The sequence below is a fragment of the Dendrobates tinctorius genome, unplaced genomic scaffold (genome assembly GCF_039654945.1).
Source record: "Dendrobates tinctorius isolate UK_male_01 unplaced genomic scaffold, ASM3965494v1 ptg000030l, whole genome shotgun sequence".
In the NCBI taxonomy this organism is placed as follows: domain Eukaryota; kingdom Metazoa; phylum Chordata; class Amphibia; order Anura; family Dendrobatidae; genus Dendrobates; species Dendrobates tinctorius.
The window spans coordinates 47,017,688-47,041,083 of record NW_027361698.1 but is presented as its reverse complement, the minus strand read 5'-3'; the positions used below and the strand labels follow the sequence as shown (position 1 = coordinate 47,041,083).

Genomic DNA, 23,396 nt, shown 5'->3' with positions numbered 1-23,396 from the left:
TCCGTGAAAGCAATTTACGACGGATTTGAAGACTTTGTGGCATTATTCTAACAAATGGTCCACTATTAACAAGATATATGTTTCAGGCAGCGGCATAAATGATCAGAGAAATTTACTATCCTCGGCAGCAAACAAAATGAGAATAAAGAGCTGATATGCAATACGCCAACTGCCAGCAGTCCGCAAATGACAGGAAGTGATAATGAAAATTACTCAGAGTTATGTTATCAACGCAATTAAAATGATGACCTTGAGAAATGACATAACGTATCAACGCTATCACCTTCCACATTCGTTTTTTTTTCTCTGACAATCCTCCACTGTAGAGCGCTCTCATTCCGTATCAAGCCCCAAAGCTCAATAACATTGTCTTAATATCTATTTCAGTTTGCTACCTTTAGCTGTAAGGCAGAAAAGATAGCTCTTCTGCGTTTAATTGGCTTTGAAAAACATTAAGCAATGTCTCCGAAAAAATAATAATTATACTGGAGAATAAGATGATTTGCAAATGATTGTTATTACATTTTTATGCTGAAAGATTGTTCAGTCTTTACAACGATGGCATTTACTATATTAGTCGGAAATAGCCATTAACATAAATTAAAGTAATTTCAAAAGATTATGGAATCGCTTACGTTCTGATGTTCATATTCAAAAACTTGGTAGCCACTAGAGGCCGTCTCTTGTCTTATTGGGGAGTGGGAAGGGGAGAAATTATTGAATATCAGTTTAAGATATATGTATAAAATAACAGGTATTTTCGAAGGACGCCTTGACGTGGCAATTGGGCACACATATATTGGCCAATCTATGTGCTAAGTACCTTCCTTTTTTCATTTCAATTTTTGCAGATGAATATTTCATATATATATATATATATCATATAGGGCTTTTTTTTTCCCATTTTCTATGGCGGCAATGCAGTTTCAATGTTCTAGAGTAATCATTCTTGGTAAATTATGTTGCAACCTTACTGTTGTTTGCTTAAAATAACAGGTATACAATATATAAAATGAGGATTATCTCAGAAACAGAAGAATGAAGACAAGAAGATGCCAAAAAGGAGAAAGAGAAGAAGGTTAAAGAGAAGAAGGAAAAAAATAAGAATGGAATAAAAAGAGAAGGTAAAGACGGAAGAGGAAGAGAAGAAGAAGAAAGTGAAAGACAAAAAGGGGAAAAAAAGAGAAAAAAGAGTGAGGGAAGGAGCAGACAAAGAAATGTGGAACATGGAAGAAGAAAGAGGAGAAAAAGAAGGCTGACAAGAAAAAGGAGAAATAGAACGACAATAAAAATGAGGAGAAAAAGAAAGAGCAAAAGGAAAAAGCAAGATTAGAAGAAAAAGAAAGAGAAGAAAGAGGAGGAGGAAAGAGAAGGACAATAAGAGAAGAAAGGAGAAAAAGAAGGAAAAGGAGAAGTAAAAAATGGGGAAAAGGAAGAAAAAGGAGGAGGAAGAGAAGGAAAAGGAGATGAAGAATATTAGGTTTTAAGTCACCAGTAAAATGTAATTTTTCAAAGGGAGTATCCCCAATTTTGACAATCTAAGTAGTATAGTTAATCCATTTCTTGCATTAGTTTAGCAGTCCACCTCTGAACCAGTTCCAGTTTTATAAATCTTCCGTGTACATTGATGCCCACAATTGTAAAGTATGTATAACTAGTGATTTGCATAGAGGTAACAATATGTTCCTATTGGAATCTGATAGGGCCTTCAGTAGCTATAATATATCCCTGAGCTCAGAAAAGTCTCTGTATACCACAGCTATGATTATTGGTGTCACTGTTGTCTTCTAGCCAACCTGAGACAATGTCTTTTCTAATGTTTATCACCTAAAAGCTATTTTCGACCCCAGAAGTGATGCACACTGGATTTTCATTATTCTCTTTGAACTCTGATTTCCTTCATCCACCCCATCTGGCACCATCAATCTCTGCACAGTCAAATTCACTCAGATCACTTTTATCCTGGTTCTTATGTTTAATCTGAGCAATGACTGAGCATTTTGACCAAGTTTTGAGAGTATATACATTTATGGCTGGCTGCTTAGATATTTGCATTATCATTCTCCATTAAAATCTAAGAATGCCATATAAAACCTAATCCTACCAGCTTCAAGAATTCACCATTCTATAGAATACAATGGGTGCACTTGTTCTTCCTTTTTTTTTGCATCTGAACAATGCAATCCTATAGTCAGTGAATCGAATAACCATTTCGCAAAATTTGTCATCTCTAGCTGTCATTTATGAATTAGCTTCTCAGAAACGGATGACCTGCTGTCACATTGTCATTAGCAATACATGCTGAAAAATGCCCGATGAGAAGCTAATCTAAAAGTGACAACCAATAAAGCATCAGATTTTATTGTCATTTTTGCATAAATGACAGGCGACATGGAAAACAAATCCCAATATATCCCAGTATGAAAACATTATTAAGGAACATCGGCTTATGTATATGGGTTATTCCCCAGGTGCTGTACCTGCACAAGTACTAGTGGGCTGCAGTTATTTTACGATACATGCTAAAACTGCCCAGTCTCAGCTGTTCTTTTCATCAAATCTCAACCAAAACGATTGAGTCAACCAATAAGTTCTATATAACCCAAATGATGCCAGAGAAAAACTAAAAGCCTTGGTGGCTGAAAACAGCAACAAATCCTGAAAAAAAAGCAGTTTGTTGCATCCGTCCATACCTAATTTCAAAATTATTATAGGGGCATTCTCAGGGCATGTTCCCTAGTGAAAACACTGCTTTTTTTCTGCAGAAGTCTGCAGCAAAGCATACATTAGCAATTTCATCAGATTATTGCATTTTTGCTGTTTTTCTTTTTGCAGTTTTCCCTTTTTTTGTGCAGATTTTATTGAAATGTGTGATTTTTTTTAGTACAGAACTGCTGGGATTCTGCCCTTAAAAATGCCGTCAAGGTTTTGCATGTATTTTTTTCAGGCTCCCCATACACTAATAATTCACAGTTCAACAGAATGGACATCGGTTTTCATAAAATCACATCCACTTTGCATTTTAAACTGTTAAATGCAGATTTTCTGCACACAAAAATGGCTGCAGAAAAAACAGCATTTACGCTACATGGGAACATGGCCTTAGAGACTGAAGAAGAGACATAATAAAGTGGTCACTACGCACAATGGCTCTGCAATAATCACGTTTCTAGAGTGAATGCAATGTCATTCTGGTTATGCAGATACCAACTTGGCTGATGTTAAGAATTGTAAAGATTGACAAAAACAGACATTGTGTCCACAGGGCAAAGCAGCTGCACTTCTGACAATTATGATGCCTGCGATTGTCCATACAAAGACAGGTGTTACTAGCAATCAGTTTACAAGTGACCCGAATTTATTCTGTCCCGTTATTACATATCATCTATAAACTGTATATGCAGAAAAAGTGATAGACTTTGTAATTGCAGCAAACATCAACAGAACAGTTTAGTAACGGAATTGCATGTGTGTATACTCTCAGAAAAATACTACTATTTAAAAAAAGTCTTGGTGGATCTAAGGTGATCATACCAAATATATAGAGTATAGAGCAGGGGTCGTCAACTTGTAGCTTGAGAGCCACATGTGGCTCGTGGGTCCTTGATGTGTGGCTCGGGGCTGTCTGCCAGCTTGATGCATTAACACCAAGTGTAGCTAACAGCTAATAAGCAGGGCAGAGAGCAGCAGCTGTCAAGCAATGTGAAGACGTGAAGACCACTTGACCTCTGTTGACAGACACTAATAGGTAAAATGTCATTTACATTCATCAGTGGGACTAGATTGTCCATACTACAGAAATAAGACGACAAGGACTACATTGGAAGTGGTGAGGAAGGACCTGTTGGGACAACTTTGCGTAATGGGTTAATGGTAGAGAAAAGCAAATCTTTTGAAATTAAAATTTGTTCACTTCGACGAATTTTCCCAAACAATTTGATTTGCAGCAGAAAGATGTGTTCGAATCTCAACACTGGAAAGCTTGTAATTCCTCCTAATATACACAAGGGGAGAGAGAGAATGAACCTTGTTGACCATAAGAACTTACACTTTAAAATTTGGAAACAGAGAGGACCCCACGAACCACAAGAGCTTACACTCTGTAGAAGTGAGAGAGGACCCTGCAGATCATAAGAGCTTACACTTTACAGGTGAGAGAGAAGACCATACTGACCATAAGATCTTAGACTTTATAGGAGAGAGAAAGAGAAGACCCAGCTGACCATAAGAGCTTAGACTTTACAGGAGAGAGGACCCCGCTAACCACGAGAGTTTACACTCTACAGAAGTAAGAGAGGACCCTGCAGATCATAAGACCTTAGACTTTACAGTAGAGAGAGAGGACCATGCAGATCATAAGACATTACACTTTACAGAGACAGAGACTTAGGCCGGGATCACACATGAGAGAAATACGGCCGAGTCTCGCAAGTTAATACCCGGCACTGTCGCCGGCAATCAGGAGCGGAGCGTGCGGCCGCATAGCAATACATGGAGCCACACACTCCACTCCTGAGTGCCAGCGGCAGTGCCAGGTATAAACATGCGAGACTCGGCCGTATTTCTCGCATGTGTGATCCCAGCCTAACCCAGTGACTCTAGAGATTGATAATTACTCTGTCATGCAAACTGTGCTCCAAGGGAAACCGCTGATCTGTGATGGCTGAAGTACTGGCCATGATTCTAGCCAGCTCTTTGATGCTTTAGCAGTGTGGGAAATAGTGTTGGGCAAGGTTTGGAGGTTTTTTTGCAAATCAAATCTCAAAATGTTCAAATTTGCGAATTTCTGGAAATTTGACTCAAACTTGATTTTCTACTAATCAATTCACTTATCTTTAGTTAATGTTATTGCTTTGCGTGATGAAGAATGATGATATTGCTGTACATATTGGCAAAAGGTAAAGGGCAAGTGCTGCTGAGCATCCTTCACTACTGTAAAGAATGAATGCAGGGAAACGAGCAAATTTTTTATTTTTTTGTGTCAAATGAACTTGTCTGCCACTTTGGCAGATAGAGATAGCAATAGCAGGAACCATTATGTACTTGATGTCTCTAGATTTGAATTTGCCATTTGGAATACAGATAATAATGGGAACCCTTAATGTATATACTGTATACTGTATATAGAATTCTGTATAATATATATAGATACATATATAGAAATATATACAGTATATATATATATATTACTTTCATGTAATTCACACTGCCCTATATTTGCCTATCTTACATGATTAACATTACAACTTTTACTTGCTAAGTATCCTATTGTACATGTCCCCACATTGCTGAATATACAGTAGCAATCAGACTATTACTTATTATCTTCCCTGATCTATGGATTTTCTCTTCATACTTCATGATAATGAAGAACAATAATAGAGATGTTTGAAGGGTGCCCAAGTCACCTGTAAAATATTGGAATTTAATGATTTGTATGACTTTAGCGGTTAATATAATCACAGGCCTTTCAATGCCTTAGGTGACGATAATATTGCACCTATCATAGCCGAAACATTCTTCACACTTCTGACTTGGTTTGATATTATTCAATGAAACATTAATCAAACACCCTAATATTCAGATATTTTTCAAAGCTGAAATTCTCTGGAGAGTGGATCTGTGGATATTCCATTTTGTACTCGTATAAAAAGGTGCATTAAAAAAAAATTCAAAGCAAATATAGATCCATTTAGACACATTTCCAAACCCCACAGAAACTTTTATCATATGCATTATCAAGTTCTCTACACTTACTGACTGAGCAGCAAATGATACGTGATTTTCTGGTCACCATATCACTGTTGGAATTTATATTCTCTGCTCTCTCCTTAAATAGGACCTGTTACCATTGCAAAAGTGGCTGTGTACGGACCTTATCTATTTACGCTGCTCCCCTGGATATTCAGTTTTTGGTTTTTTTTTTCTAAATACTCCTTATGATTTAGAGACAGCCCTCGTATATTATATCATTATAGGGCAGTATGGTGGCTCAGTGGTTAGCACTGTTAATTTGCAAACACTGGGGTCCTGGGTTCAAATGTAACCAAGGACAACATCTGCAAGGAGTTTGTATGTTCTCCCTGTGTTTTTGTGGGTTTTCTCTCGGTACTCCAGTTTCCTCCCACACTCCAAAGACATACTGATAGGGAATTTAGATTATAAGCCCCATCAGGGACAGTGCCAATAATGGAATTAATGGCGCTATAATGTGGAATTAATGGCGCTATAAAGGAAAATAAAGGAAATATTTAGTGTGATTTTTATGGTTTTATTTTTACCAAGGCTAATTATGCAAAGCAGTCTAAAGAAACGCCCACAGAGAATCCTCTGAACCATGCCCCGTTGGTAAAGAGACAATGAAAATTACTACTAAGTAAACATGGCCATATCGCTATAACTGTATGGTGGATTTATATAAAACAAAAAGTGGAATACTCAAGGGAGCGGCGGGAAGAAAACAGGAGCCAAAAATGTCAATTTTTGAACTTTTGACAGGTCCGTTTTAAAAATGAGCCTGTTTGTTGGGCTCTCCATTCATGTGCTGTGACTGTCACACAGGCGGGACAAATGTATCTGCGGAGCCGAACAGCTGATCATCGGGAGCACTGTAGCTATTCGGTAAGCGCTATAGCTATTCAGATAAGGACTTATCCGAAGCTATTTGATCAATCCTAGTAATAATCTCCAGTTCTAGGTTTGTAAATTTTGCCCATTTGCTATTTTTAAGTTCGTATTTTACAACACTTTACAAATATGCAAGTCTTCGTATATGCTTGATGCATCATCATCATTGTAAAACTGCAAATAAAAAATATGAAAGCAGTCAGTAATACATATGTATTGTTCATATGTCGGATTACAAGACTATCTCTGAAGCATGGTGGCTCAGTGGTTAGCACTGATGATTTTCAGCACCAGGGTCCTGGGTTCAAATCCCACCAAGGCCAACATCTGCAAGGAGTTTTTATGTCCTCCCTGTGTTTTTGTCGGTTTTCTCCCACAATGGGAATGTACATTGGAAGCTTGAGGACAGTGATAAAAATGTATGTAAAGTGCTATGGAATATGTTGGTGCTATGCAAGCAAATATAATAAATACATATTTGAAGAGTAAATAGGAAGGTCACCTCTTCTAATCCCTAGCAATGCAAATGTGGTTTATTTGACCCCTTAGTGACAGAGCTAATTTTGTCCTTAATGACCAGGCTAAATATTTGAAATGTGACCAGTGTCTCTTTATGTGATAATAGCTCTGTAACGTTTCAACGTATCCCACTCATTCTGAGATTGTTTTTTCATAACATATTGATTGATTGTACTTCATGTTAGTGATAAAATTTGGTTGATATGATTTGCGTATATTTATGAAAATATCGAAAATTTCACAACAAATTTGAACATTTTGCAATTTTCAAACTTTTTATTTTTATGCCCTTAAACGAGATAGTTCTATCACACAAAATAGTTAATAAATTACATTTACCACATGCCTATTTTACATCAGCACAATTTTTGAAACTTTTTTTTTTGTTAGGAAGTTAGAAGGGTTTAAAGTTTTCAACAACATTTACAAAACCATTTTTTTTTAGGGACCACATCCCATTTGAAGTGAATTTTAGTGGCCTATATGACAACAAATACCCAAAAGGGACACCATTCTAAAAACTGCACCCCTCAAGGTGCTCAAAACCACATTCAAGTGCTTCAAAGGGATTAATGGAATATGGAAGGAAAAAATGAACATTTAACTTTTTTTTTCACAAAAATGTAACTTTAGCCCCCAATTTTTAATTTTTACAAGGGTAACAGGAGAAAATGGACCTCAAAATTTGTTGTGCAATTTTTCCTAAGCATGCAGATACCCCAAACCACTACTTGGGTGCACAACAGAGCCCAGAAGAGAAGGAGAGCCTTTTGACTTTTTGAATGCAAAAATAGCTGGAATCTCAAACGGATGCCATGTCACATTTGGAGAGCCCCTGATGTGCCTAAACAGTGGGAACCCCCTCAAGTGACCCCATCTTGGAAACTACATCCATCATGGATTTCATTCAGAGGTATAGTGAGCATTTTGAAACCAAAGGTATGACCCAGAATTTGATAAAATTAGGTCGTCATATTGAAAAATGTAATTTTTTTAACAAAAATCTTGCTTTAGCCCCAAATTTCTTACTTCTGCAAGAGATAACACCAAAAATTGGACCCCAAAGTTTGTTAGCCACTTTCTTATGAGCGTGACGATACCCCACATGTAGTCAAAACTTTCTGTTTGGACAAAAGGCAGGGCTCGGAACAGTAGGAGAAATATCTGAATTTTGCATTTACAGGGCCCCTAAGATGCCCAAACAGCAGAAACCCACCGCAACTGACACCATTTTGGAAAATACAACTATCAAGGATTTTATGCAGGAGTAAAGTGAGGATTTTTAACCCAAAGGTACTACACCGATTTTGATAACATAGGTCATCACATTGAATATCTCATCATTAGTGTTGAGCGCAAGTGCTCACTACTCGAGGTTTGTATTAGGTGTTTTGGTACGCAACTAGTATCTCAAGTGCTCGAGTGAGATACTAGAGTCTCTGCCCTGCATGTTTTGCGGCTGTTAGACACTAAACAAAAAAATGCGGGGATTGCCCATGTATGGCAGACAATGCCCGCATGTTTTATTGGCTGTCTAACAGATGCAAAACATGCAGGGCGGAGACTCAAGCATCTCACTTGAGCACCCGCTCTCCTTTTTTTCAGAAAGATGATGCAGAGGGCCAGGGACAAAGCAGGAGGTCCAGGGGATGGCAGAGGCACCAGGGGGAGCTGGGGACCTCATTTCTCTCTCCTCTGACATGTACATCATGTTAGAAGAGAGAGAAATGATTTTAATAGTTTTTTATTTTCGTGATTGTCATAATTCACTAAATAACGGCGATCACGTGATCAAGGACTGTAAAATCCATCCCTGATTACTGTTCTCCAGGGTTTCAGCTACCCACGGTAGATCAGACCCCAGAGATGTTTGGACTATACCCTTATTCCCGAGCACCATTTTAAAATGGCAATGGGGGAATAAGACCCCTTACGGCTGCTGTTTTAATGCACCTCAGCGGTCGTCAAGGGGTTAAATAGGAAGGCTTAAAGGGACTCTTGGTTTGATCAGAATGACTGTTCAAATCAAGTACAGGTGATCATACACCCTTGGCATGGCCAAACATTTATAAACATTTATAACCTCCTTATCCAACATCACTGAAGGGGAGCTTGCTCATCTTCTCCCCAAATCACACCTCACCACTTGTGCACTTGACCCCATCCCATCCCACCTCCTCCCCAACCTCGCCACCACTCTTATCCCATCTCTAACCCACCTCTTCAACCTATCACTAACTTCCGGTACCTACCCTTTTGCTTTCAAACATGCTACAATCACGCCTATCCTCAAAAAGCCAACCCTCGACCCAACCGCTATGTCCAGCTATCGCCCAATATCGCTGCTCCCATTCGCTTCCAAACTCCTGGAGCAGCACGTCCACGCTGAACTTTCCTCCCATCTCTCATCTAACCTGCTCTTTGACAATCTACAATCTGGTTTCCACCCCCATCACTCCACTGAGACAGCCCTGATCAAAATTACTAATGACCTACTTACAGCCAAAGCGAACGGACAATACTCTATACTCCTCCTTCTAGACCTGTCCTCTGCCTTCGATACAGATGACCACTGCCTCCTACTACAGATCCTCTCTTCCTTTGGCATCAAAGACCTTGCCCTATCCTGGATCTCCTCATACCTCTCCAACCGCACATTCAGCGTCTCCCACTCCCACACTATCTCCTCATCCCACCCTCTCTCTGTTGGAGTCCCCCAAGGCTCTGCTCTAGGACCCCTACTCTTCTCAATCTATACACTTGGCCTGGGGCAACTCATAAAGTCCCACAGATTCCAGTACCATCTTTATGCCGATGACACTCAGATCTACCTCTCTGGCCCAGACGTCACCTCTCTGCTGTCCAGAATCCCGGAGTGTCTATCAGCCAAATCCTCCTTCTTCTCCTCCCACTTCCTCAAACTGAATGTGGACAAATCTGAACTGATCATCTTTCCACCATTTCACAGATCCTCCCTACCTGACCTATCTATCACAATTGACGACATCACGCTTTCCCCCATACCAGTGGTCCGCTGCCTCGGAGCAACCCTTGACTCTGCCCTGTCCTTCAAACCGCACATCCAAGCTCTCTCCACCTCCTGCCGCCTCCAGCTCAAAAATATTTCCAGAATCCGTCCCTTCCTCAACCCTCACTCTACTAAAATGCTTGTGCATGCCCTCATCATCTCATGTCTCAACTACTGCAACATCCTTTTCTGTGGCCTCCCTGCTAACACCCTCGCACCTCTCCAGTCCATCCTTCACTCTGCTGCCTGACTAATTCATCTCTCTCCTCGCTACTCCTCCACTTCTCCCCTCTGCAAATCTCTGCATTGGCTTCCATTCCCTCAGTGTATCCAATTCAAATTACTAATATTGACCTACAAGGCCATCTATAACCTGTCTCCTCCATATATCTCTGAATTAATCTCCCGATATCTTCCCTCACGTAATCTCCGATCCTCCCAAGACCTCTTCTCTCCTCCACACTTATTTGCTCTTCACCCAACTGCCTCCAAGACTTCTCCCGAATAGCCCCCATCCTCTGGAATTCTTTGCCCCAACACATCCGGCAATCAACCACACTCGGATCCTTCAGATGGAACCTGAAAACCCATCTCTTCAGGAAAGCCTACAGCCTGCAATGACCCCGCTACCTCCTCACCACTACTGGAGCTACCGCCTCACCATCACTGGAGCTGCTGCAACCCCCCAACCTATTGTCTCCTTCTCCACCATCCTGTAGAATGTAAGCCCGAAAGGGCAGGGTCCTCTCTCCCCTCTATATCAGTCTGTGATCGTTAGTGTGTTTACTGTAAGTGATATCTGTAATTTGTATGTAACCCCTTCTCATGTACAGCACCATGGAATCAATGGCGCTATATAAATAAATAATAATAATAATAATAAACACCTTCCCATCTGCTTGTTTTCCATCACGTTCCACCCTTCTCTGGCTAAATGAAGCCTCTGCAGTTAAACAAAGAAAATGGGGGACAAAAAAGAGGGAAAACAAGTAAGTGGAAAGGTGTATAGAAATGATTAGCTCCACCATGAAGAAACGAGAGTCTCAACTTGGTTTGAACAGTCATTCAGTGGTGAAAGACTCGTTTTAATTAAAGAGAAAGAGGTTAGCTAATTAGCTAGTCCCATTGTAGAGAGGAATGGATAATATAAAATCTACAAAAAGAAGCTGAAATCCAGTGGATTAAAGGAAAAACTTATTTTATATATATACCGTATATATTTTTTAGATTTCTTGTCCTTTGATATTTTATATTGCCTGTCTATATTGGTAATTTACATCCATCTAAATACATAACTTGCTTTGAAATTGTGACTATTGCTTTATATTGAGTGTAGAAATTCAAAGATGGATCCTGCAATGTTTTAAGTGCAAACAAACTGCAATATATATAATCCAGCCACAAATATCTCAAAACTATTTAAAGTCATAACAAAAGTTTTCTTGATCCAGCACTAGATTAAAAATAAAAATATCTTTACTGCGACTTCATTAAAATATCTGATGTTAGCTGACACATGTCAGGTCTAGTGATCTACCACTAAGTCAAATAGACTCAAAACACGTCAGATAATATTTTTTTGGATGTCTACATGCATATTTTTATGAAGTTGCAATAAAAATAGTTTCATTTTTAATCTCATGCTGGATCAGATAAACTTATTGTTATGACTCTAATCAGAGCCACTTGATGCTTCACAGGCTTTATCTGTTCACAGAATAGTGGATTGCCCATAGATCGGAATAGTAGGACCATCACCAAAAGGGTCACCTTGCCGCTGGTGGGATGGCTTTTATGCTTTTTTTATCAAAAACAGTGTTTACTAAGAACCCTATGGTATTTATGTTGCTTTTTTTACTTATTTAGTTACAGCAGGGTATATTATCATTTTGTTTTTGGGAGATTTTGTCTGTTTAATGGCCATCGTGAACATTTTTTTTTTTTTGTGAAAGCCGGGGCATGGCCTCCCTTACTTCAGCTGGATATTACATTTAAATAGCTTCTCATGGCTGATGTCCACGGTTTGGGAACCAGTCCATCGTCTGCCCTTATACACATTTAGGTCCGCTCTAACACATGGTAAGTTTTTTAATATTAAAAAGCGTAGGACCATCCTGAACTGGGTCTCCTTGTCGCAGGTGGGATGGCTTTTATGCTTTTTTGATCAAAACCAGTATTTACTAAGAACTTTGTGTTATTTAAATGCATTTTTGCTTTTTAACTTATTTAGTTACAGCAGGGTATATGACCATTTTGTTTCTTGTAGGTTTAGTCCATATATCAGAATATGTAAGACATGGAAATTGAAGACGGCGAGCTGTATCTAGACTATTTTACATGCTATTTTCAGTTCTTCCACTTGTAACAAGTTTTTAGGCACCATCTTCATTCTAGCAATAAATTGGGGTCCTAACTTATTGAGTCTGACATTTGACAATGGTTTGTCATCTCATCATTAGTATTAAAAGGCTCTGATAAGCATCAAAGGAGATATGGTGCTTTACTCAGTACCAGAACAGCTGTGTTTTGGCAATAGGTGCAGATCCCGAGCTCATGGACTCCCGCAGATATTATCTTCTAACATGAATCATTTCCCTTTAAGCCTTGTGACAAGGGCTGATCTGTAAAAACAAGTGTCTTCCCTTTGCTTTTGATCTCCCAGTTTGATATCTTTCAACCAAACTGACCAACTATTGCTCAGTGTGAGTCCTGTTTTATGTGATCAAAAGACTGTTTGATCAAACTGGATTTGGTTGGATAAAGTCCAGAACCTTCTACATTACTGACACTATTTGTGAATGTAACTTTTGGCTCTTTTATCTGAGACAACTGCAATTTTAGGCTTCGCAGTCCTTTAAAAGGCTCTCGGTGAGCCATTTGTATACATTAACAGTTCAGACATCCTTATCTATTTTTCAAGTCAAAGAGGGATGGAAACTGTGTAATATTGACCATGGTGTAAAGTATACCTACTGCAAGCAGGAAAAGAACACCATAAAGAAGCAAAACATCTATTACAGCTATTAAACTCCCGAACAAGTAGATGATTTATTTATAATTACCAATTAATTATTATTCAATAAGTAGAAGCAGCAGAAGTTTGCCATTTCCTGCATAAATTTCCCACTTTTTTGGAAATCACCTTAATTTGAAAAATACACAGATCTGAAGTAATTGTAATCTTCATTTTATAAAACAATAACTGAAGAAATGTGTCATCTTTATGACCCTGTAATTTTATGGTCATATGACTAGATCGCAGATGGGTCAAGTGTGAAACTTTGTCTACGTCTCAAAGATAATATGACATGGCACAATTATTGTCTACATAGCTCAATTTATGTATTAAAGGGAATCTGTCACCAGGTTTTTGCTATTTAATCGGAGAACAACATGATGTAGGGGCAGTGACCCTGATTCCAGTGATATGTCACTTACTGTGCTGCTTATTATAGTTTTAATTAAAACCATTTTTTTAACCAGCAGGAAATTATCTCTAGAGGACTAATTGTCTTGTGCTATGTAGTCCTCCTAATCTGTGTAACCTTGTCCATAGCAGAGAGTGGCAGCTTTCTGCCTATGCACAGATACAGAGAAATCTGCCAATCAGTGGTGTGAGCAGGGTTATACAGAGCTCAGCATGCAGAGAACTGGTGGATCTGCACTACATAAAACCGATTTTATCAAAACTACAGCAAGCAGCTCAGCACCTAACACATCTCTGGAATCAGAGTCTTTGTCCCTACATGGTGCTGCTTTCAGATTCAGAGATGGATACACTATTGGTGCAATATGTGCAGCCGCACAGGGGCCCGAGAGGTAAGGGGGCTCGCTTTGGCCTCCAAATCAGGTGGAATTGTGCATTATGATGAGATATAGGACTTTTAAGGGCCCATATACTGTTCTTATACAGGGGCCCTATTCTGTCTGTGTCCTCTCCAGCACAGATTATATAGCAAAAACCTGGTGACAGATTCCCTTTAAGTGGCAAAAGATGTGTTGGAAAGTCATCTTTTTCCTCCTCTAAGATATCTAATGTCTAAAGAATCCTTAATGTTAATGAATTACTGACATGATAATGCATGTTAAAGAAAAACACATTTAGCACTTTCCCATGTGTATCGGCCCTTTCTAGCACCGAGGATTACAATATCTAAAACTCAAGTCCCATACACCTAACACTGACGGCTCTATGAATTGCATATGAGTTTTGCATTTTCTAAATATGTGTGACCTGATTACATCTCCTGATTTTTTGCCAGTGGGAAGGAGGTATGAAAAGGGAACGTGGCTGATCACGGTTCACCCCATGAAGGAGCAGGGCACGGTGCTAATGTCCCTTTGAATTACCTGCTACTACGCAACGCTTATTCGGAGATGGCAGATTCCAGTTTTAGGCAACTGATAATTCATAAGCGATTATGGATCAGACCTTTTTATGACATGCACAGTGTGATAATGCCAGGTTGAGATGTCTGTGCCAATGCACCCCTCTGTTTACTACACATGATGCCTTCTGAGATGATTTTTTTTCATCTGTAATCATTGCATATAGTTGCATGGTTCTGCATTGTCGTACTCACCTTAAAAGCATTTCCAACTCCAGACAGCAGTAGAACCAGATGCTGCCCATGCCTAGAAAAATAAAAATGTACATCCGTGAACAAAAGATTAAAAATAGTCTGAAATGTTTATTGTATTTAATGGAAGAGGACTCGAGTGCCATAATCCTTAATGCATAACTTATAATTACAAGAGAACACTCCTGTCTACATTCATTCAGCAAGTACCAAGAAGGGGCAGCCATTAGGGAAAAACACATCCCCAACTATATTAGCTATGAAATGCCAGGTGTTTAGAAATGTAGGGGAGATTAGAGACAGGTCTGATACTAGAAGAACAGAATGGGGATCTATATTTTTTAGCAATAGGTTGCCTGTTTGTACAGGTTTTCCTAGGAAATTTGATTCACAGAGAAGTTATTGTGTCATCTGAGCACTTAGTAGGGCAAAAAAAGGAAAGAGCTTGAAGATTTCATCTTCTGTGACTGGGACAAAAGTGGTCACCGGACTGGAAGTGGAGAGAAGAGAAGCAATAGTGTTGAGGGTTCAAGAGACCCCTTTCTGTCAAATATTGTCCTTTTTTTCTTTGAGGTAAGTGGCCAGATCATCAGATGTGATATCAGTTTTAGGGACCTGCATTTTAGGGCTGAGGAGGGAGTGGAAAGAGCATTTTGGATGATTTGATAATGAAGAGATGATGATGGTGAGCTAGACTTATTTGGTTATTTATTTTAAAGGGGAAAAGTGTGCAGTCACTATATGCGATTGCAGATTGGCAAATCGTAACACCGTGCAGACATTGTCACAATTCCCTCGTACTCCCTGCGCTAGTCAGTGGTCACATGAACATGAACTTTACCAATCTCCATACTAGCTTGCTGAAGGTGTGAACGAGCTATCCCACTCTACCCCCTGAAGTTATCTGAGTAGTTGTAAGCAGAAGATCTGAGCTGGGGGTACCTTTCTTGCACCGGGTCCGGAACTGTCAGGGCTGTCACCTCTGTTGTCCGGGGCAAAGCTTAGAGAACCGTACCTTCCTTTACACTTGCCAGCATGGGGTGTGCCTGGGGTTAAAAAGCACAAGCGCGAGGAAACAGACAGACTTGGCGGGAACTGATAGCACGCAGAAGGGGGAGGTGAGTGCTCCATCCCTCGAGCAGCATAGGCCCATGCTCCAGCATCCCCGCTGCCACCCGCAGAGACTGTGAACTGAGAAGTACCGGGTGCTTGTCGGCTCTGGAAAAGCAAGGTGCCAAACGCTCCGGGCCCGTGAGTATCACGCGCGTGCCACCTAAGAAAGACCGGATGTGTGACCGTGAACTGAACCCTAATCCCCCGATGCTTATTTGTCGGGCCACGTTAGGCTCCGACATTGCTGTGGCCTGTGCCTTACCCTCCACAGCACAGAACTTAGGATCCTGCAGAAGGCATCAGAGACTCACCGGTGCTGGAAGCTCTTAGCTCGTCATTGTCTTCAGGACTACACCGGATTAACCCCGCGCTGACCGTTGCTGGCGCCAATGCTGGCTTCATGGACTTTACAGCCTGGAAGCCGTCGTGTTGGATAAGTCATACTCTTCAATAACTGCTACCATTTTCCCAACCGTATATCCTTTGCTGCCTATTACCTGCATTACCCCTGTTTAACTCTTTATCTCCCTGTAAGGAGTATATCTTTGTTAAAGTAAAATACGTTAACCCTTGCTCTGCCTCCTTCTGTCACTGCATCCCGCTACCTGCTCACATGCATCAACATGAGACTTTAAAACAAGGACAGCAGCTCATTCACTTCTTGGGGAATAGATCAGGATGTCTTCAACCACACATTTGAGAAACTGGCCTGGAGCATGATGATGCAGGGCAGGCAATCTACATTTGAAAGGCTGACATGAGATGTGAGGTGTACTTTGGAGGATGAGACGACCATGGGTAACTGCATTCTAGATGTAAAGATGATGATCCTTATCTACAATAGCCCTTTACTTGGTATAGGAACATACTATCACCATTGCAGCCTCCTAGTACAACATTTCAGAGCCTCTGAGTTACATGTCTTCATAATGGTCCATGACGTTTCTTTGGGAGCTTTCTAATCCAACCATGACCTATTCAGCAGAAATTATCACAGTACAAAAATAGTAGACAATTCAGTCATTAATTTTAGAGTCACCCACGTTTGGGATGATAGAGCTGGTCAGCTACATGTGTGTATGAAAGTCTTCCTGGAAAGAATGGTCTCATTCTCCAGGAAGCTCTTCGAGGATGAGAGCTAGTAAAACCTAGAACCTATATTGAACTTCCCTCTTTATTATCATCTGGGCCATCTCTTAAATGCAAAAATATACCAGAAGATCAGTGTGACTGGGTCTTTAGAGTTTTGTTCAGCCAGATGGCTTGAGGAAGAAAATGGTTCGCTTTCAAAACGTGTGGCCTTATTATCAATAAATACATCTCCTACATCTCAGCCTCCATATCTCGATTCATCCATAAGCTCAACAAAGCTCCTGGCTCCCAGTTATCCACATTGACTTTCTCAAATAATTTAACACTCTCTTCCAAAGCAGCCTCATCCAACCCACGTCACAGCAAAGAGGAGCAGCCTGGAGCTGATTTTATTCACACATCGTAGAGTTATGTCTAAGTTTAGCACAATTCTTACAGGTGAGCATATGACGCGCAAGTGTTAATTCCTGCTCTGTCAGCGCATACTACCTTAGAGAAACCCTGCTGTTTTTTACCTTTTTCTACAGTCATTCCCTCGTAAATGCAGGCCTCTTAAAAAATGGTACAGTATTTCAACACTCCTCAGCCAGGAAAAAAACTGTTAAAGTTACTATCGAGCAAAGGATTAATATTACAAGTTAGACCAAACTCCGAATGCCATGTATTCTCAGTATGACAATAAATTATACATGTGGCAGGTCCTGAAACTTGTACAAGTGTCACTAGGGGAAAATGAGACGGCACTGAAAGCGGCTGGGCCTTGACATTATTTAGACAAGTAAATATGCGTTTGGGTGTCGGTAAAAATGATAACAGTCCAGCGACAGATTGCCAAACATGTTTAGCTAATTCTCCAGAGGCCTAAAATGTCTTTTTATGCTTTAGGTTTTCTTATGCATATTAGCCTGGAGATTTGCCAGGGGCTGTTGCTAAATAAATGAACAGAAGCCAACCTTTTCATACCACATATCCCACATTGCACACGCACTAGAAAACTGATACGAATGCACTAAGTGCTAACAATAGAGAGCATAGAAACCAACAATGTTCTCTCGGGTCATAACAGAGTGTGGGAAGCTGCCGATTTACAACTAACACTCAGTCTATAACAATATTCACAAATGAAAAGCAAAGAAAATGAGTGTTACATCAGGACAACAACCAGCAGTGTATATAATACAAAGATTACAGCAGACTAGAGATGAGCGACTTTGCCTTTTTTAGGGTCGAGTCGGGTTTTATGAAACTCGACTTTCTCAAAAGTCGAGTCGAAAGAAATTGGCCGACTATAGGGAAAAGTCGGGAAAAGTCGTGAAACACGAAACCCAATGCAAGTCAATGGGGAGAAAAGTCGGCAGTGAGTGGAGGACTGTAAACACACCTGGCATGAATTTTAACCCCAGAGGCGGCAAAATCTCTCTCTCTTTTTTCTCCCTCTCCCTCTCTCTCTCCCACTTCAGCTATGCTCCCACTCCGCTCCGCTTCTCTCATTGGCTGAAAAAAGTCACGTGCAAGCATTCGGCAAACCGGACTTTGACGCTTGGGTCGCCGACCGCATGGCCAACTTCACACTGTGGTCGGGTTTCGTTTCATGAAACCCGACTTTGGCCAGCAGAGAAATCACCAGCAACTCAGAAGGGCGTCTGCTGCCTTATATCCAGTCAGAATTTCCTGTTACCCAGTCATCATCTACCAGATTAGGTGTTTGGTAATCAACCTCACTACCTTCCTTCACCAGAAGAGGGAGTTCATCAGACATCGACGGTGAAGGGGAAAATGAACTCACAACATGTTAGTGTCACAGAGTTCAGTGAAAATGCACACACGGTATCTGGTCACAGGAGCAGGCCCTAAGCCCTAAGACAGAGGAGCTGCGTCCGTCTAGACATACCGTGTGTGCGGCGTCGCTGCTGCGGGCGCCAAGGGAGGCTGCAACTGCAGCGCGGCGTAGGACTCTGCCGCTCGACGATAAGGCTGGAAGTCAAGCGCGATGTCGGACGCTAGCGTAGCGGTGCGGTGAGCACAGTGGCTTAAGGCTTGCCACTGACTGGCGCTGACTACTAAACTAATTCCCTATCACCATGCGTAATATCAGAGAGAAGGGGTTTCAAATGAGTCAGTCACCAGAGTCATACATCCGTCACCATTCACACATAGCAGTATAGTCTATACTAGCGCATGGCAGAACGGCCATGCCCGCTTTTTATAGCCGTGCGGGACCTTCCAGATCTCCGAGATGGACCAATGAGATCTGGAACAGGACCTGGGCACATGATTCCCGATCTCCAATGGGAGATCGTCCCGTGAGCATGCCCAGTAGGAGCACAGAGGGACTTAGTCTCTGGAGCGGTCTGCTGCAAAATAATCTCCTCTGTAGTAGAAAGACAGCAGGAGACTGCAGAATGTGAGGCTCTAGATTCCTGCAGAGCAGAAGCAGAAACCTGACGCCTAACATTACCCCCCCTCCTGTGGCCCCCTCCTCTCTGAGCCTTCCAATCCACCACCCTTTGCCCATCAGAGGCATAGGCCTCAGACTCGTCCGAAGGCAAGTCTGATGTCCCGGTAGGTGACACGGAAAACCGGGACACGTGGAAGGTATGAGAGGCGGCAAGATCACCAGTTTTAAGAAGGGACACTTGGGAGACAACGGGCGCGGCAAAACCGCCCGGAGCATAAGTTGAAATGGAACGCCGTGGTGTGTCGGCGTACGTCTCCACTCTCCGTTTAAGGAGGCTTACCCGAGCACATGAGGCGCATGCCTGAATATATTTCTTAATGTCCCGAGCCCTGTGCGGCCACCAATACGACCCCGCCAGGAGTTTTGTGGTCTGCATGTAGCCACATTGACCACCCTTCCTGGACGCATGTGCCCACGCGAGGACCTTCTGCCGAAGGTGGGGAGGGACAAAGGTCTTGCCCGGCGGCACAGAGTTTGGCCATTGCAGGACACTGTGGTCCTGAGAAACAGCACGTTGACAATGGTAACCGTAAATGGAGTTTTGCGCCGGACGTGCCTCGAGAACGGCGCGAGACACCTCCATGGGCTCTGGGAGTGGAATCTCTGGCTCGGGTTGTTCCAGAGGTTCAAAGAGGTAGGGAGCCGGAGTCACCCTCCGTCTGGATTGAGCACGCTCCAGCCCGCGCTCCGAAAAACGGAGATCAATACAGGTGGCAATGGCAATCAGCTCCTCCAGATTTGCAGGAACCTCTCTGGTAGAAAGAGCATCCTTTACATGCTCAGCTAAGCCTCTCCAAAACACAGGGATGAGGGCTTTATCAGACCACTCCAGCTCGGAAGCCAGTGTCCAAAAACGACCGGCATACTGACTAACCGAGAGGGATCCCTGAGTCAAAGCCAGTAGCTGTAGAGAGGTGTCGTGTGTGACCCGTGGTCCCAAGACCTGCTTAATAGCTGTTAAAAACTGAGCAGCGGTCTGAACCTCGGGTCACCACGCTCCTAAAGTGGTGTAGCCCACTCCAACGCCTTGCCCGACAGAAGGGAAACAATAAACCCCACCTTGGCCCGTTCCGTAGGGAATGGCGCAGCCAGTAACTCCAGCTGGATAGAGCACTGGCTGACGAAACCCGTACAGGAGGCGCCATCGCCAGAAAATTTATCGGGCAACGGGAGGCAGGTAACTGTCGGCGCATGGGAGGACGTGGACATACGGGAAACCGCCTCGGCGATCGCCTGTACAGCAGCCTCCGAAGACTTCGCCACTGCGATGACACTCTCAAGAGTAGCCAACCGGCCCTCTAGCTGGCGAATGTACTGAAGGAGTTGCTGCTGATCTACCATCACTAGCCAGACCCTGGCGCTAGTATAATGTTAGGAGGGGCGGAACGCACTAAATAAAAATAATAATAAAGTGCGTTCGCCGCTCGGGGTCCACCGTGCAGTAGGTGTTACAACCGCTGCTGAGTAATGACAGGAGCAATATGGCGGTATAATGCGCACGGGTTCAACTTCACACGTAGTGCGCAGTGCGGGCTCTGTTCACACACAGAGATGCCTCAACAAAAAAACACAAAGAACACTGAACCTGTTAGTGTCACAGAGTTCAGTGAAAATGCACACACGGTATCTGGTCACAGGAGCAGGCCCTAAGACAGAGGAGCTGCGTCCTTCTAGACCTACCGTGTGTGCTACTACGGGCGCCAAGGGGGGGCTGCAACTGCAGCGTGGCGTAGGACACTGCCACTCGACGACAAGGCGGGAAGGCAAGCGCGACGTCTGACGCCAGCGTAGCAGTGCAGTCAGCACAGTGGCTTAAGGCTTGCCACTGACTGGCACTGACTACTAAACTAATTCCCTATCACCATGCGTAATATCAGAGGGAAGGGGTTTCAAATGAGTCAGTCAGCAGAGTCATACATCCGTCACCATTCACACATAGCAGTATAGTCTATACTAGCGCATGGCGGAACGGCCATGCGCGCTTTTTATATCCGTGCGGGACCTTCCAGATCTCCAAGATGGACCAATGAGATCTGGAACAGGACCTGGGCACATGACTACCGATCTCCAATGGGAGATCGTCCCGTGAGCATGCCCAGTAGGAGCACAGAGGGACTTAGTCTCTGGAGTGGTCTGCTGCAAAGTAATCTCCTCTGTAGTAGAAAGACAGCAGGAGACCGCAGAATGTGAGGCTCTAGATTCCTGCAGAGCAGTCGCAGAAACCTGACGCCTAACACTCCCACAGTTTATTTCAAGCCGCTTGCCTATAGCAGATTCAGTCTTCCCAGCCTGGTGCAGGGCTACAATTTTGTTTCTGGTGTCCTTTGACAGTTCTTTGGTCTTCACCATAGTGGAGTTTGGAGTGTGACTGTTTGAGGTTGTGCACAGCTGTCTTTTATACTGATAACAAGTTCAAATAGGTGCCATTGCTACAGGTAATGAGTGGAGGACAGAGGAGCCTCTTAAAGAAGAAGTTACAGGTCTGTGAGAGGCAGAAATTTTTCATGTTTTTAGGTAACCAAATACTTATTTTTCACCATAATTTGAAAAATAAATCTTGCCAAATCAGACAAGGTGATTTTCTGCATTTGTTTTCTCATTTTGAATCTCATAGATGTATTCTACCTATGATGTCAATTACAGGCCTCTCTCATCTTTTTAAGTGGGAGAACTTGTACAATTGGTGGGTGACTAAATACTTTTTTTCCCCCACTGTAGATAGATAGATACTTAATAGATAGATATGTGATAGATAGACACTGTAGATCAGAGGTCTCAAACTCGCGGCCTGCGGGCCAACTGCGGCCCTCGGGACAATAGTTTGCGGCCCTCACCTCATGGGCCCTCGGGACAATAGTTTGCAGCCCTCACCTCATGGGCCTCGGGATAATAGATTGCGGCCCTCACCTCGGCCGTGATCACACATGCGAGAAACACGGCCGAGTCTCGCATGCGAAATCCCAGTCACACATGGTACCACTCATTAAGGTCATGAATATGGATGCCACTCCACTCTCATAGGCATGGTGCCCATATTCATGAGCTTAATGAGCGGTACCACGTGAGGTGTGACCGCGCACTCATACAGGAAGATGTCGGCGCTGGACCATCGGAGCTGCAGCAGGAGGAGGTGAGTATGATTATGACTAGACAGTCACAGCAGCCTGCTGTCAGCAGGCAAGGTGTATGAGTCACACTCACAACACATGCAGCAGGAGCAGCCGAGCAGGGACCGGACCGTGCCACAGACTCAGGTGCGACGGGTTCAGAATTAGCGGTGGGGCGGTGCGGTATATTGCTCTCGGAGGCGGGACATCAGCCGGCCTTATTGTGAACTTGCGCCATTACCCCGGGCTCAGAAGCTGAGGCGGCCGCGAAAATTTCTGCTCAGCGGGACAGAAAAAAAAAGAAGAAAAGACGCATCGGCTAACACTGAAACAGTGACACCAAGTGGAATTATCTATTATACAGACCCAAACATGTCTTTTTCAAAGCCTCCAGTGAAGAGAAAGGTTGGTGATGAGCACAGACAATTTCAGGAAAAGTGGGAAGTGCAATATTTCTTTGTTGAGCACAGGGGCATCCCGACGTGTCTTATTTGCACAGAGAAAGTTGCAGTACACAAAGAATACAGTTTGAAACGTCATCACATAACTAGACATGCTGAGGAGTATGCAAAATACCAGGGAGATGAAAGAGTCAACCGGGTTGCTAATCTTAAACGAAATCTACTGAGGCAACAAGATTTCTTTAAGAAAGCAACCAAAGAGAATGAAGCAGCAGTCGAAGCTAACTACGTGGTTAGTGAGATGATTGCTAAAGCAGGAAAGCCATTCAAAGAAGGTGGATTTGTAAAAAAGGGCATATTACAGGCTGCAAATATTGTCTGTCCAGAAAAGAAAGGTCAGTTTAGCAACATCAGCCTTTCTGCCAACACCGTAGCAGAGCGCATTTCTGACCCGTCAAGTGACATTTATAA

The 23,396-nt window shown here is 42.5% G+C and overlaps 1 protein-coding gene across 7 annotated transcripts in view; it reads right to left on the bottom strand.

The window, feature by feature from the left end:
- CUNH4orf33 (chromosome unknown C4orf33 homolog) overlaps positions 1 to 23,396 on the bottom strand; it is a 347,568-nt gene that overhangs the window by 106,195 nt on the left and 217,977 nt on the right. For all 7 annotated transcript variants that reach the window (XM_073572088.1, XM_073572092.1, XM_073572087.1 and 4 more), the window contains one exon: positions 14,758 to 14,809. In XM_073572088.1, coding sequence (XP_073428189.1) covers positions 14,758 to 14,809 — 52 coding nt within the window. The remainder of the gene's footprint in view (positions 1 to 14,757; positions 14,810 to 23,396) is intronic.